Source organism: Thrips palmi, unplaced genomic scaffold (genome assembly GCF_012932325.1).
Source record: "Thrips palmi isolate BJ-2018 unplaced genomic scaffold, TpBJ-2018v1 HiC_scaffold_18, whole genome shotgun sequence".
NCBI classification, from domain to species: domain Eukaryota; kingdom Metazoa; phylum Arthropoda; class Insecta; order Thysanoptera; family Thripidae; genus Thrips; species Thrips palmi.
The window spans coordinates 5,614,460-5,628,503 of record NW_023144627.1 but is presented as its reverse complement, the minus strand read 5'-3'; the positions used below and the strand labels follow the sequence as shown (position 1 = coordinate 5,628,503).

The 14,044-nt window shown below is 57.2% G+C and overlaps 1 protein-coding gene across 2 annotated transcripts; it reads right to left on the bottom strand.

Moving 5' to 3' along the window:
• Window positions 1-389: 389 nt before the first annotated feature.
• On the bottom strand, window positions 390-11,916 carry LOC117645229 (dihydropyrimidine dehydrogenase [NADP(+)]). 2 transcript variants are annotated; one of them, XM_034385274.1, is made up of 18 exons: window positions 11,422-11,916; window positions 7,834-7,944; window positions 7,132-7,302; window positions 6,694-6,855; window positions 6,429-6,613; window positions 5,951-6,228; window positions 5,554-5,723; window positions 5,073-5,289; window positions 4,756-4,940; window positions 4,288-4,458; window positions 3,780-3,989; window positions 3,209-3,361; window positions 2,760-2,880; window positions 2,198-2,475; window positions 1,691-1,873; window positions 1,147-1,397; window positions 858-1,088; window positions 390-623 (listed from the first exon to the last, which is right to left on the bottom strand). In XM_034385274.1, the coding sequence occupies exons 1-18, from the start codon at window positions 11,461-11,463 to the stop codon at window positions 530-532; spliced, it is 3,213 nt and encodes a 1,070-aa protein (XP_034241165.1). In that variant the 5' UTR covers window positions 11,464-11,916; the 3' UTR covers window positions 390-529. The 2 variants fall into 2 exon arrangements, with proteins under 2 accessions (XP_034241165.1, XP_034241166.1); XM_034385275.1 differs by having other exon boundaries at window positions 858-1,015; window positions 1,167-1,397; window positions 11,422-11,913.
• Window positions 11,917-14,044: the final 2,128 nt, after the last annotated feature.

Sequence of the window (14,044 nt, the reverse complement as noted above, 5' to 3'; positions counted from 1 at the left end):
ACTAGCATTTTCATCACTTTTAGACATTATTTAATCCTTAGGGGTGTTAATATGAACTTTTTATTCTTCATGTAATGTGAATGTTTTGTGTGATATTGCAGTATGTTTGTTTGAATGTGTACAGTCTGACAGGAAAGAATAGAAATTAGATCCTTCTTATATTTAAGAACTAGATGAACTTGAACGAGTTTTTAAGGTGGGTGAGAACCTTCTGCCGATACTTTGATTCTTCATACTTTTTATTTGGTCATGTTTGTCTTTGGCTCGTGCTCACTTCAATAATTTGTACTCATGCAGTATTACTTGATGAAAGAGAAAGAGACCTTTTAATGCAAGTTTTCTTGCTGATTTTCATTAACCTTATTCACTACAATAAATGTATATTACGATACTATGTACAAGTTTTCTTTATTTAGAACATTAACCCATTGTGCACTTTCACAGACATCACAATTGCTTAATCAAATAAATCTTAATATCATGCAAACTTGGCAGAAAACTATTTTCATTGCCTCAGCAGCTCCTCTTGTCATTGGCACTCACTGATGGTGATCGCTTTTGGAGTGTCCTTACCTGACGGGTAGCCTCTCTTCACTACATGGGGTATGGTTTTTGGAACCATTCTGCAACAGACAGAAGATGGCGAATGATCAATGAACATTGGGGAGGCGTACGTGAGGGGTGGGGGCTTTGAGCCGTACGTGTGACCCCATCAATGGATTCCTCGTTCGGAGAGCAATCCATTGGTGGGGTCACACGTTTGGTTCGAGTCTCATTCAGCGACGCTGGAGCTCAAAACGCGTCTGGGGTTTTGACCGCCTCCACCGGTCTTCTGGCCCACTGGTGCGTGTACGTACTCGATGCAGTCGATGATGGGGCACACGGACACGCAGAGGGTGCAGCCGGTGCAGTCGTCGTTGACCTTGGGCAGGTGGGTGACGGGGTCGAAGTGGATGGCCTGGTAGCCGGAGTCGTTGCACGCCATGTAGCACTTGCCGCAGTTGATGCACGTGTCCTGGTATAGAGACAAACCACGGCAACAGTTACTTACGCTGGCTGGAACTTTAACTAGAGAGAGAGAGAGAGAGAGAGAGAGAGAGAGTGAGTGAGTGAGAGAGAGAGAGAGAGAGACAGAGAGAGAGAGATTCGCCGTCGTCCAAACGCACCTCGTCGACCAGCGCGACCACCTGCGCCGTGTTGTCCAGACTCTTGTAGGAGCCGATGTTGGCGACGGCCGCGCCGACGACGTCCTTCACCTTGGGGGCGGGGCCGCGGGGGCGGAGTGGCGGGGCGGGGGCGGCGGGGGCGTCGTTGGCGCCGCCCTTGGCCGAGGCACTGTTAGCCTCCGCCACGGCGGACTGGCGCTCCGCCTCGAACGGCCCGAACCGGGGCAGCTTCTGGAATCAGCACCCACATCCCGAATGAGACATGTGAGGGGCGAAGCACAGTGGGCCAGAAGACCGGTGGAGGCGGTCAAAACCCCGGACGCGTTTTGAGCTCCAGAGTCCCTGGACTCGAACCGAAAGAGTGACCCCACCGATTGCTCTTCGAACGAGGAATCCATCACACGTTCGGTTCGAGTCTCATTTAGCGACTCTGGAGCTCAAAACGCGTCTACAGTTTTAGCCACCTCCACCGGTCTTCTGGCCCACTGCGCGCCTACAGGTAGCGGCAGGCCAGACAGGCTTACCTTGCCGGAGTCCGCGGCCGCGACGGGCACGACGGGCTTGCCCTTGTACAGCTTGGCGCGCGGCGGGCTCTGGCCGTCCCAGCCCGCCTCCAGGTCCAGCGTCCGGAGGTGCAGCAGCGCCTGCAGCCCCGTCTTGTAGTCGTCCACGAGCGTGAAGTCTTGGTTCTGCACCGCGCTGCACACCTGTGGACGAGGTGAACAAGTTCAAGTTCTGGAGAGTCGCCTCCAGTGGCTGAGGTAGGCAACCCTGGTGTATCGCACAGTGGGGCAGAAGACGCGCACGCGCAGGCGGCCAAAACTCTAAACGCGTTTTGAGCTCTAGAGTCGCTAAACAGGACCCGAACCGAACGTGTGACCCCACCAATGGATTCCTCGTTCGGAGAGCAATTCATTGGTGGGGTCACACGTTCGGTTCGAGTCCCATTTAGCGACTCTGGAGCTCAAAACGCGTCCGGAGGTTTGACCGCCTCCACCGGTCTTCTGGCCCACTGTGGTGCGACGGTGTACCTGCAGGGTGGTGGCGCCGGCCTGCAGGAACTGCAGCGCCACGTCGGCCGAGTCCACGCCGCCGATGCCCATGATGGGGAAGCCGGGCAGCTCCCTGGCGATGGCGGACACGGCGCGCAGCCCCATCGGCCTGGTGGCGTTGCCGGACACGCCGCCGTACGTGGTGCGCAGCGCGGCGCCGGGGCTGCGGGGGCCCACTGCCGGCCAGGGGGTGCCGCTCGCGCTGAGGCTCATCAAGCCCGACACCGTGTTGATGGCGGACACGCCGCTAGCGCCGCCTGTGGAGGACACGAACAACAGGACGATGCTGAGCGCGCCGGGGCCGGGACTCAAGGCGGCCAACACAATGGACTCGTTTTGAGCTCCAGGGTCGCTGAACAGGACTCGAACCGAACGTGTGACCCCACCAATGGATTGCTCTCCGAACGAGCAATCCATTGGTGGGGTCACACGTTCGGTTCGAGTCCCATTTTAGCGACTCTGGAGCTCAAAACGCGTCTAAAGTTTTGGCCGCCTCCACCGGTCTTCTAGCCCACTGTGTGGGTGGGGCGCACTGACTCACCCTCCTTAGCAGCCTTGGCGATGGTGACGATGTCCGTGATGTTGGGGGTGAGCTTGATGAACACGGGGATCTTGACGGTGCTGCTCACCCAGCGAGAGATGTCGCGCACCAGTTCCGGTTTCTGAAAGCAACAGAGTGTACGTGGCGTCTTGCGCTTTGACGCACGGTGGGCCAGAAGACAGGTGGAGGCGGCCGAACGAGGAATCCATTAGTGGGGTCACACGCTCGGATTGCGTCCCATTCAGCGACTATGGAGCTCAAAACGCGTCTAGAGTTTTGGCCGCCTGTGCCGGGCTTCTGGCCCACTGTGCCGGGCTTCTGGCCCACTGTGCCGGTCTTCTGGCCCACTGTGCCGGGCTTCTGGCCCACTGTGCCGGTCTTCTGGCCCACTGTGCCGGTCTTCTGGCCACTGCGCGACGGGGAACACACTTTGACGTCAGCATGCCTACCTGTCCGCAGGCCAGCCCCATCCCGGACTCGCCCATGCCGTGGGGGCAGGACAGGTTGAGCTCCAGCATGTCCGCGCCGGCGCCCTCGGCCAGGCTGCTCAGCTTGACCCAGTCCTCCTGGTTGTAGGAGCACATGATGCTGGCCACGAGCACCTGCGGAGAGTTGCCACGTCAGTAGGCAAAGCTTTCCACGTTTCACCAGTGTCGATAGGGTTGCCAAACCCACACCAGTCAACTTCCCAAGAGGAAAACCTAGATATCACCTTGGGCACGCTGAGGTTGGCAACCTATCGAGGCCTTCCGCCACACAGTGGGATAGAAGACCAGTGGAGGTGGACAAAAGTCTAGACGGGTTTTGAGCTCCAGTGTCGCTAACCAGGCCTCGAACCGAACGTTTAACCCCACCAATCGATTCCTCGTTCGGAGAGCAATCCATTGGTGGGGTCACACGTTCGGTTCGAGTCCCATTTAGCGACTCTGGAGCTCAAAACGCCTCTAGAGTTTTGTCTGCCTCCATCGGTCTTCTGGACCACTGTACGCCACCCTCCAGCAGCCCGTCCAGTGCGCTCACGTTCTCAGGGAAGTCCCGCTTGAGCTCCTTGATGCTGGTGAGCCAGTAGTCCTGGCACTTCTCCGAGATGAGCTCGATATTGAGGAAGGAGCCCTGCTCGGGGCCGAAGTGGTGGCGCGAGGTGGTGCCCTTGACGATGCGCGGCGACACGTTGGTCACGATGTCCTTGTCCAGCGCGAACGTCTTGGTCACGGCGAAGCCCCAGCCAGCCTGCGAGAGAAAGAGGGACGGAGACTCCAGTGGCGAACGCTGGCCACAGTGGGCCAGAAGACCAGCGGAGGCGGCAAGAACTCTAGAGGCGTTTTGAGCTCCAGAGTCGCTGAATGAGACTCGAACCGAACGTGTGACCCCACCAATGGATTGCTCTTCGAACGAGGAATCCATTGGTGGGGTCACACGTTCTGTTCGAGTCCTGTTTAGCGACTCTGGAGCTCGAAACGCGTCTAGAGTTTCGGCCGCCTCCACCGGTCTTCGGCGAGGTGCCGGGCTCGGACACCGTCTCACTCACCTCGAAGGCGCGGCGGATCATGGCGGACGACGTGGTGGGCGGCGCGGAGGCCAGGCCGAACGGATTGGGGAAGCGCACGCCGCACATGGTGACGCTCAGGTCCACGCGGTCCACCGCGGAGTAGAAGCGCGGCAGGCGCGGCTCGCTGGGCACGCTGCCGCCGTGGCTCTCCTGCAGGACGCAAAACCATGGCCGAGACCAAGAACGTCACAAAGCGCACTCAGTGCTGCCGGAAGTTCGGAGTCGCTAAATGGGACTCGAACCGAACGTGTGACCCCACCAATGGACTCCTCGTTCGGAGGGCAATCCGTTGGTGGGGTCACACGTTCGGTTCGAGTCCCATTTAGCGACTCTGGAGCTCAAAACGCGTCTAGAGTTTTGGCCGCCTGCACCGGTCTTCTGGCCCACTGTGTGCTGCCTCACAGAGAGCAACTTGGGACAATTTTTTGTGGCAGATCTGGCCTGTACCTGGATGTACTTGTGGATGTACCAGGCGGCCGTCTTGCCGTCGTTGACCGACTCCACGGTGGTCTCGGAGAGCCCCGCGATGTCGCCGCCGCAGAAGACGCCCGGCTCGGACGACGCCATGGTGTTGACGTCCACCTCCGGCGTGCCGTCCTTGTTGAGGCGCAGCGGCGCGAGCGCGGCGCGCACTGGGGGCAAAGCAATCCATTGGTGGGGTCACACGTTCGGTTCGAGTCCCAGTTAGCGACTCTGGAGCTCAAAACGCGTCCGGGATTTTGACCGCCTCCACCGGCCTTCTGAGCAACTGCGTGGCGCCTTACCGTCCTCGTCGTAGAGCCCCGACCCGAAGGCCGAGATGACGAAGTCCGCCTTGATGCGCATGGCCTGGTCCTCGTCCTCCACCCAGGAGCCGTCGGCCAGCTGCTCGGTGCGCGCGAACTCCACGGCCGCGATGCGGCCCGACGCGCCCTTCAGCACCACCTTCTTGGGGCTCATGAAGGGCAGGAACTCGCACTTCTCCTCCACGGCCAGCTCCACCTGTGGGGCAGCACGCGGTCAGGGGGGCGGCCGCCAGACGCACAGTGGTCCAGAAGACCGGCGGAGGCGGCCAAAACTCTAGACGCGTTTTGAGCTCCAGAGTCGCGAAATGGGACTCGAACCGAACGTGCGACCCCACCAATGGATTGCTCTCCGAACGAGGAATCCATTGGTTGGGTCACACGTTCGGTTCGAGTCCCACTTAGCGACCCTGGAGCTCAAAACGCGTCTAGGGTTTAGGCCCAGGTTTAGGTAGTTTTTTACCTCCTCCGGCACTGCCCGGATGTTCCTGAAGCCCTTGCGGAAGACCACGAACACCCTGGTGGCCCCGCAGCGCAGCGCGGACGTGGCGCAGTCGAAGGCCGTGTCGCCGGCGCCGAGGACGAGCACGTTGCCGTGGAGGGCGGGCAGGGCGTTGCTGCTGCAGCACATGCCTGCCACGGGGAAGTTGGTGAGTAACAGCAGCAACAGTGGGCCAGAAGACCGGTGCATTCGGCCGAAACTCTAGACGCGTTTCGAGCTCCAAAATCGCTAAATGGGACTTGAACCGAACGTGTGACCCCACCAACGGATTCCTCGTTCGGAGAGCAATCCATTGGTGGGGTCACACGTTCGGTTAGAGTCCAATTTAGCGACTCTGGAGCTCAAAACGCGTCCGTACCTCTCTTGCTGGCGCGGGCCACGGTGGGCAGGAAGTCCTTGGAGGTGTAGTAGCCCTGCTCCTTGCCCAGGCCCTTGAACACGCCGGTCGGCTTGGCCTGCGGCATGCCGATGCCCACGAACACGGCCTCGAAGCCGTCCCGGCGCAGCCCCTGCACCGTCAGGTCCTTGGCGGACAGCGCGCGGCCCGTCTGCACCTTGACGCCCAGGTCGCGCACCAGCTGCACCTCGTACTGCACCACGTCGTAGGGCAGGCGGTACTGGGGGATCTCGGAGGAGCTGCGGAGGCGAACATGAACTGTTAGCAAGAAGACCGGTGCAGGCGGCCGAAACTCTAGACGCGTTTTGAGCTTCAGAGTCGCCAAACAGGACCCGAACCGAACGTGTGACCCCGCCAATGGATTCCTCGTTCGGAGAGCAATCCATTGGTGGGGTCACACGCTCGGTTCGAGCCCACCGCGCGAAAACACACCACGCACCTGAGCCCGCCGACGTAGTCGCTCTTCTCGAAGATGGTGATGTCCTTGTAGCCGAGGCGGCCCAGGAACGTGGCGCAGGACAGCGAGGCCGGGCCGCAGCCCAGCAGCGCGATCTTGGCCGCGGAGTTGGGCAGCTTGGCGGCCTCGGGCGGCACCTCCTGGGGGATCCGCATCTTCTTCAGCACCTGCAGAGCGTTCACACAGAGGCAGGTGACGTAACGAGTTGCTGCAGTCTGTTGCAGTGCCGGCACACTGTGTGCAGTACCTCCGTGGCGAACTGCTGCAGGCCGCCGATGTTGATGGGGCCCTCCTCAGCCGCCTGCAGGTTGCAGCCGCCCACGCACAGGTCGCTGGTGGGGCACACCATGCCGCAGGTCAGGCCCAGCGGGTTGTCGGAGAAGATGGCGGCCGCGGCGCCGTAGAAGTTCTGTTGCAGTCAGGTTAGGTTAGGTTCGACTGGAAGCCTCACAGTGGGCCAGAAGAACGATGGAGGCGGCCAAAATCCCGAACGCGCTTCGAGCTCGAGAGTCGCTAAATGGGACTCGAACCGAACGTGTGACCCCACCAATGGATTGCTCTCCGAACGAGGAATCCATTGGTGGGGTCACACGTTCGGTTCGAGTCCTGTTTAGCGACTCTGGAGCTCAAAACGCGTCTAGATGTTTTGTACGCCTCCACCGGTCTTCTGGCACACTGTGCGCACCTTGTTGGAGATGGACGTGATGAAGCTCTTGACGTCCAGCTGGGTGGGGCAGCTCTTCTGGCAGGGCGCGTCGGCGCACTTGAGGCACCTGGCCGCCTCCCGCAGCGCGGCGCGCTCGCTCAGCGTCGTGTGCTTGATGTCGTCGAAGTCCGCGAACAGCGGCCGGCATGTCTGCAGTGGGGGAAGAGTCGCATTTTGAGTGCCGTGCCTGCTGGTGGGTTCGATAAGGTTTGGAAAGGTTAGGTAAGGTTAAGGTAAGTTGGGAAAGGTAAGGTATAAAGGTAATGTAAGGTGAGGCAAGGCAAGGCAAGGTAAGGCAAGGTATAAGGTAAGGTAAGGAAAGGTAAGGAAAGGTAAGGTAAGGCGAGGGGGTAACCACTCGCGTAATACCCTGTACACAAAAACCGTGTATTACGCGTAATACACGTGATCGTAATACCATTTTTGGGTCAAATGTGCCAAATTTTGGCATTTTAGGGCCGTAATACACGTGTAATACACCCGTAATACAGCGTAATACGGAGTAGTCTGTACACGATTTCGTGAAGTGTTTACCCCCTCGAGGTAAGGTAAGGTAAGGAAAGGTAAGGAAAGGTAAGGTAAGGTAGGGTAAGGTAAGGCAAGGTAAGGTAACTTACGGTGGGAAATATTGGATAAGGTTATTAGGAATGGTCAGGTAAGGCTAGGTTCAGCCCGTCTTACCTCGCATTTCTTATCCGAGTTGCGCTTCCAGTGCGCCTTGTTGGCCTTGGTCTTGATGGTCGGCACCAGGGAGGCGTGTGTCGGGGTGCGCGGGTTGAGCCGGAGCAGGTTCTGCACAAAAGAGGTGGTCCGTTGCAATGATTAGAGCCCTACAAGTACCCCGGAGGGCTCTAGAAATGATCGTCTGCGAATAGGCTAACCTATCTGGCGGCGCGTTGCGCAAGGTGGGTTGCCCACCCCCGCGGCTCGATGGGTTGCCTACCTCCGCGGCGCTCGATCAAGTCTGTGGACCCGTTTCGGGAGTCGTTTCAACCGCTCTGCCTCTCTCGCACCTACACGGAAAGCCCCGAGTGCCCCGTGAGTGCGATAAAGACAGAGCGACGAAAACGACTCTCGGAATGAGTGTTCAGGGCGAGGGGGTATGCACTCGCGTAATAGTCGGTTCACTCTATCTGTAATAGCACGCGTAATAGTACGCGTAATAGTCGCGTAATAGCCGAAATTCTCCCATTTTTGCCAATTTTGGGGTGTTTTGGGGCCGTTTTTAGCTAAATTCTGATTATTTTGAAGCGTAATAGAGCGTAATAGTCGGTTCACAGGTTTTGAGAGTGCATAACCCCTCGGTTCAGGTCGGTTCAGGGGCCTCCATGCAACTAGGAAGCTAGAGCCCCACTGTTAAAAAAAATTTCTGAATTTTCAGACTAATTTGAGTGAAGTACTTTTACATAAACTCGTTATTAATTTTCAGACTCGTCTTGGTCTGAAAATGAAGTCTTAAAATTCAGACATGGCCAAGTCTTAAAATTCCCACTGCTTTGTAGCTGAAAATTCATACTTTTTGTCCAAAATTTTAGAACATACTGTGTGAATTCATCCTGCAGCAATCGTGCGGAAAGGGCAGCCTATTGTGGTGGTCTAGACGCTTGTTAGGGCGGACCTACTGGACGGATAACGATTTTTCTCCTGTGAGAGACAGAGCTAACTTCAAAGCGCGCCGGGATTCCGCGCACGATGGACACCATCGCTACTCAAAAAATATCAGACGAGATGGTCCGCAGTAGGACTGAGGCACTCGTCGTTCGAGGGTGAGATCACATATAAAATCTCCCATGTGTGCCACAACATCACGGAGGATCATGCGGGCACCCAACCTAATGACCGAACGCAGACGCCAGCGAGAGCCAACATTGAAATGCGGTTTTATCGACTTCAGAGTAATATTTTGTTTCAAACTTATTGCTAAAGGCTAGAGCTGATAATTACTAAAGCAACAGATGATGCTGTTTGCAAAAATTATTTACTTTAATGACATTAATCGGAAATACAAAGTGGCGATCTGCCGCGGCGCTCCAGGCGCCACCTAGCGGCAGGTCCCTGAAACGTAACTCCAGGCGGCTGCAAGCAAGTGGACCAAACCATTTGAGAAGTGATTGGTCCACAGTTTGCATTCAACAAGCTCCCTCAACATAACAACTGCCAATATCATAATGCTTTGATGCGCGACGTTTGATTTTGTATATCTGGTTTTGTATTAGTCAGCCTAATCTTAATTTTATGACTTCCCTCATTATGAAATTTCAGACTGGGTACAAATATTCAGACCAAGCACGGTCTCAGACTGCCCTGTCTGACATCTCAGACAAAAGTTATGAAATTTCATAAAAAGGTCTTAATTGGTGTTTCATAACGTCAAGTCTGAAAAAAGTTGTCTGAATTTTCAGAATTTTTTTAACAGTGCCCGAGCCCCAGCTCCCGAAAGCGGTACGTAGGCCTCTACTTCATGCGAGGGCCGACAATGGTACGTCTATTTTCGTAAGCTCAAGTGCTTTCAGATGATAACACTGCACAAGTACATCATTGTCGGGGCGAGTCTTTAGTCGACGAGTACAGTGGTAAAATTGTCACTTGGGCAGGCACTTCCCCGCGACCCTGGCAACGTAAGGTTTTGCAATAACAAAGAAATCGACGACAGCGATGACAGCACTCCAAGTTGGAGTGAGGCAACGATGCCGCTTGTTTGCCAGTCGCCGCTTATCAGACGTGTGTTATTCGAGATCGCTTTCATTTCGATTCGTTTTCATTCCCAGTGGAGGCGCACGCACCATGCGTACAGTACAGTGGCGTGACGTTATCGAGTAGTGCGTGCCAGACGGGCCATTCATGTCGCACCCACTGGGCTAGCTTACGCTAGGTTAGGCTAGGTCCAGTCCACAAAACTTTGTGTACGCGCCGGCCAAAACTCAAGACGCGTTTTGAGCTCCAGAGTCGTTAAATGGGACTCGAACCGAACGTGTGACCCCGCCAATGGATTGCTCTTCGAACGAGGAATCCATTGGTGGGGTCACCGAGGGGTTGACCACTCAGCTCAGGAGTGTACACAGGATTACTGATTACCAGTGATTACCTACAGACATACTCAAAAAACTCCATAATTTTGTCCAGCTAAGAGCATTTTGGCCTAATTTCATAGGAAAAACCCCCCAAATCCGATAAAAAAGGCGAAACTAGCCAGTTTTGGTGTGTGATTACCAATGATTACCGGACGAAGTGTACGTACACACGATTACCAGAGTGGGTAACCCCTTAGGGGTCACACGTTCGGTTCGAGTTCAGTTTAAACGACACTGGAGCTCAAAACGCGTCTAGAGTTATGGCCGCCTCCACCGGTCTTCCGGCCCAATTCCGCATGTAAGTTTGGTTGAAATAAGTAATCCGGCCCGGCAGGCCGGCTTCGTTTTCCCAGTGTTGTCGAACCGCCACTATGTTGTGGTCAGGGGGTGGGGGTGGGGGCGGGGCGGGGTGCCCCTGCCCTGCTGCCCCGCAGTATCGGAGGCTGAACTAGCGTTTGCCGCCGATAAGGACGACCCGGGGAAAGTGACGCAGGCTGCGCTCTGAAGTGTGAGTGTGATGTGATTTCGGTGGCGGCCGATCAAACTGACCGAGAACGCCCAACAGGACCCTCGATCGCGCCTCGTCAACCCGCCTAGGCAAAGTGACACCGTGCCGGATTACTGTAGTATTCGCCATGTCGCTGAAGTGCTTGCCGAAAAAAGGAGATGAAAAACACAGCGCGATTGATTACAAACCCTTGCCTTCCTCGGGGTTCAAAGGCCGTCCCCTCCCCCCTTCCCCCCTCCTTGCCCCGCCCCTTCAGCTAGCCGAGCCAACCGCCTTGACACACTGATGACAAACCGCGCCACGCCAAGGAATTTGGATCGAGTTTATCGATGGACTCGATGTCCAGCAGCAACGATAGTCCTCGTGTGTTTGCCTTGTGTTTGCAGCGTAGGGACACACAGGCTCGCACACACAGTGGGCCAGAAGACCGGTGGAGGCGGCCAAAAACTCTAAACGTGTTTTGAGCTCGAACCGAACGTGTGACCCCACCTATGGATTCCTCGTTCGAAGAGCAATCCATTGATGGGGTCACACGTTCGGTTCGAGTCCCATTTAGCGACTCTGGAGCTCAAAACGCATCTAGAGTTTTGGCCGCCTCCACCGGTCTTCTGGCCCACTGTGGCGCAGTGCAGTGGGCGAGACTCCACTGGAATGCAGTGTAGGCTAGGGTGCGCCTCCAGCTTTGCCTACCTCAATGTCCGGAGGGTCTCTGCTGATGGCCGGGGGCGCCATGGCTTCTCGATGTCAGTGTCCTCTGTCCGGTACGTCGTCCGGTACGCTGTCCGGTACGCTGTCCGGTACGCTGTCCGTTACGCTGTCCGGTACGCTGTCCGGTGCGCTGTCCGGCACGCTGTCCGGTGCGCTGTTCGGTACGCTGTCCGGTACGCCGTCCGGTGCGCTGTCCGGCACGCTGTCCGGTGCGCTGTTCGGTACGCCGTCCGGTGCGGTGTCCGGTGCGCTGTCCGGTGCACGCGCCGAGCCGCCTCCTCGACCGGTCCTCGTTGAGCCTGAGTGGGTGCACTTGTTTGGCCGCCCGGTTGGGTTGGTCGGGTCGGTTGCTGGGTGGTGCTCCGTACACTGTATGTAGTCGCTCCGCCGGACGCTGTGTGACGCGGTCGCGGGGAGGCGCTGGACCAGTACAACCTCTCGCTGCCACTGCTCCAAGCCAACTAAAGGCTAAGGCTGGTCATGTCATGTGGAGTGGAGGAGCATCGTTGGTGTGTGTGTGTGAGTGTGTGTGGAGGGGGGTACCCGCGGCGTGGCGGCGCTGCACGGGGCGTAGGATGCAGCTCAGACAGCCCGACTCACAGTGGGCCAGAAGACCGGTGGAGGCGGCCAAAACTCTTGACGCGTTTTGAGCTCCAGAGTCGCTAAACAGGACTCGAACCGAACGTGTGACTCCACCAATGGATTCCTCGTCCAGAGAGCAATCCATTGATGGGGTCACACGTTTGGTTCGAGTCTCTCTTAGCGACTCTGGAGCTCAAAACGCGTCCAGAGTTTTGGCCGCCTCCGCCGGTCTTCTGGCCCACTGTGCGACTGAGAGTCGTTTTCGTCGCTCTGTCTCTCTCACACTCATGGGGCGTGCAGTGTAGGCGCGACAGAGACACAGCGCGACGAGAACGCCACTCGGAATCAGTCTACAGTCCGACAGTGTTGCCAACGGACGACGGTCAAGGAGTCCCTCTCGAATGGGAATGACACTCAATCGGATCGGATCGAGCGCGATAAGAAGCGCGACATGTGTCCCGCTGTTGTTGAGACGCGCGGCCAGCTTGGTGGTCGCGGCCATACCCTCCGTCACGCGGCGTGGGGTATGCACAGTGGGCCAGAAGACCGGTGGGGGCGGACAAAACTCCAGACGCGTTTTGAGCTCCAGAGTCGCCAAATGGGACTCGAACCGAACGTGTGACCCCACCAATGGATTCCTCGTTCTGGGAGCAATCCATTGGTGGGGTCACACATTCGGTTCGAGTCGTATTTAGCGACTCTGGAGCTCAAAACGCGTCTAGAGTTTTGGTCGCCTCCACCGGTCTTCTGGCCCACCGTGCGGCGTCGCCGTGGCGTGGCGGTGCGTTTCGCCGCTCTGTCTCTGTCGCACTCGTGGGGCGTTCCGCAGGGGTGCGAGAGAGACAGAGCGGCGAGACGACGCGCGTTTCGCCATCGTCGTTTTGTTTCCGACGTGAATAGACTTCCCCGAGTCTCCCCGGCACTGGCAGCAGACCGATTCCGAGAGTCGTTTTCGTCGCTCCGTCTCTCTCGCACCTATACTGCACGCCCCATGAGTGCGAGAGAGACAGAGCGACGAAAAGGACTCTCGGAATGAGTCTGCTGGCGGGGAACTGCCACACCGGACGTCGGCGTCGGTGCGGCGCGCCCAAAGGGCCCAAAGGCTGTGCACTCCGCCAATCGAATCACCCAGTCGCGCTCTGTCTCTCTCACACCCGTGGGGCGCCCTGTCCAGCTGCCAGACAGAGGTGCGACGTGACGAGACGATGAGCGGAATCAGTGTTACCACACAGCACGCAAAAACTCCCACGTTGCACCAGTGTCGAAAGGGTTGCCAACCTCAGCCTGCGTGCCCGGCAGACCTGGGCTTCGCACGGTGGGCCAAAAGACCGCTAGAGGCGGCCAAAACTCTAGACGCGTTTTGAGCTCCAGAGTCGCTAAACAGGCCTCAAACCGAACGTGTGACCCCAGCAATGGATTCCTTGTTCGGAGAGCAATCCATTGGTGGGGTCACACGTTCGGTTAGAGTCCTGTTTAGCGACTCTGGAGCTCAAAACGCGTCTAGAGTTTTGGCCGCTTCCACCGGTCTTCTGGCCCACTGTGCTTCGCTCTCGAGATGTTGCCTAAACAGGCTGAGGTTGGCAACCCTTCCGACAATGGTGCATCGCGGGAATTTCCGCCTGGCCACACTTCCTGGTTGTGCCTGCCCGAACAGGGGTCTTCATCCCCAGAGCCACCGTGCCGCAGTGCTACGCGGGTTCGCTAAGTTGCCCCTCGGAATCTGCGAGGGATGCCTTGGGTATGTATCCGACAGAGTGAGCGATCCGCCGCCAAAGCCTCTCTCTCTCTCTCTCCCTCTCTCTCTCTCTCTCTCTCTCTCTCTCTCTCTCTCTCTCTCTCTCTCTCTCTCTCTCTCTCTCTCTCTCTCTCTCCTCTCTCACTCTGTCGCCTTGCAGCGCCACGATTAATATTCAGACTCGATAGGGTACTTTCGTAGATCCGTGAACCGGAAGCACAGACGCCATGTTGGCGGAAGCAGGTCCAAACTTGACATGGGAAAGAGACGTTAGTCAAACGTATCGGC

Excerpts from the sequence above, each read along its gene's own strand:
- LOC117645229 (XM_034385274.1), bottom strand. The coding sequence starts at position 11,463 with ATGGCGCCCCCGGCCATCAGCAGAGACCCTCCGGACATTGAG. Across the intron at positions 6,229-6,428 it reads GACTACGTCGGCGGGCTCAG|CTCCTCCGAGATCCCCCAGT; the intron begins GTGCGTGGTGTG and ends TCGCCTCCGCAG. Across the intron at positions 4,941-5,072 it reads GGGGCTCTACGACGAGGACG|TGCGCGCCGCGCTCGCGCCG; the intron begins GTAAGGCGCCAC and ends CTTTGCCCCCAG.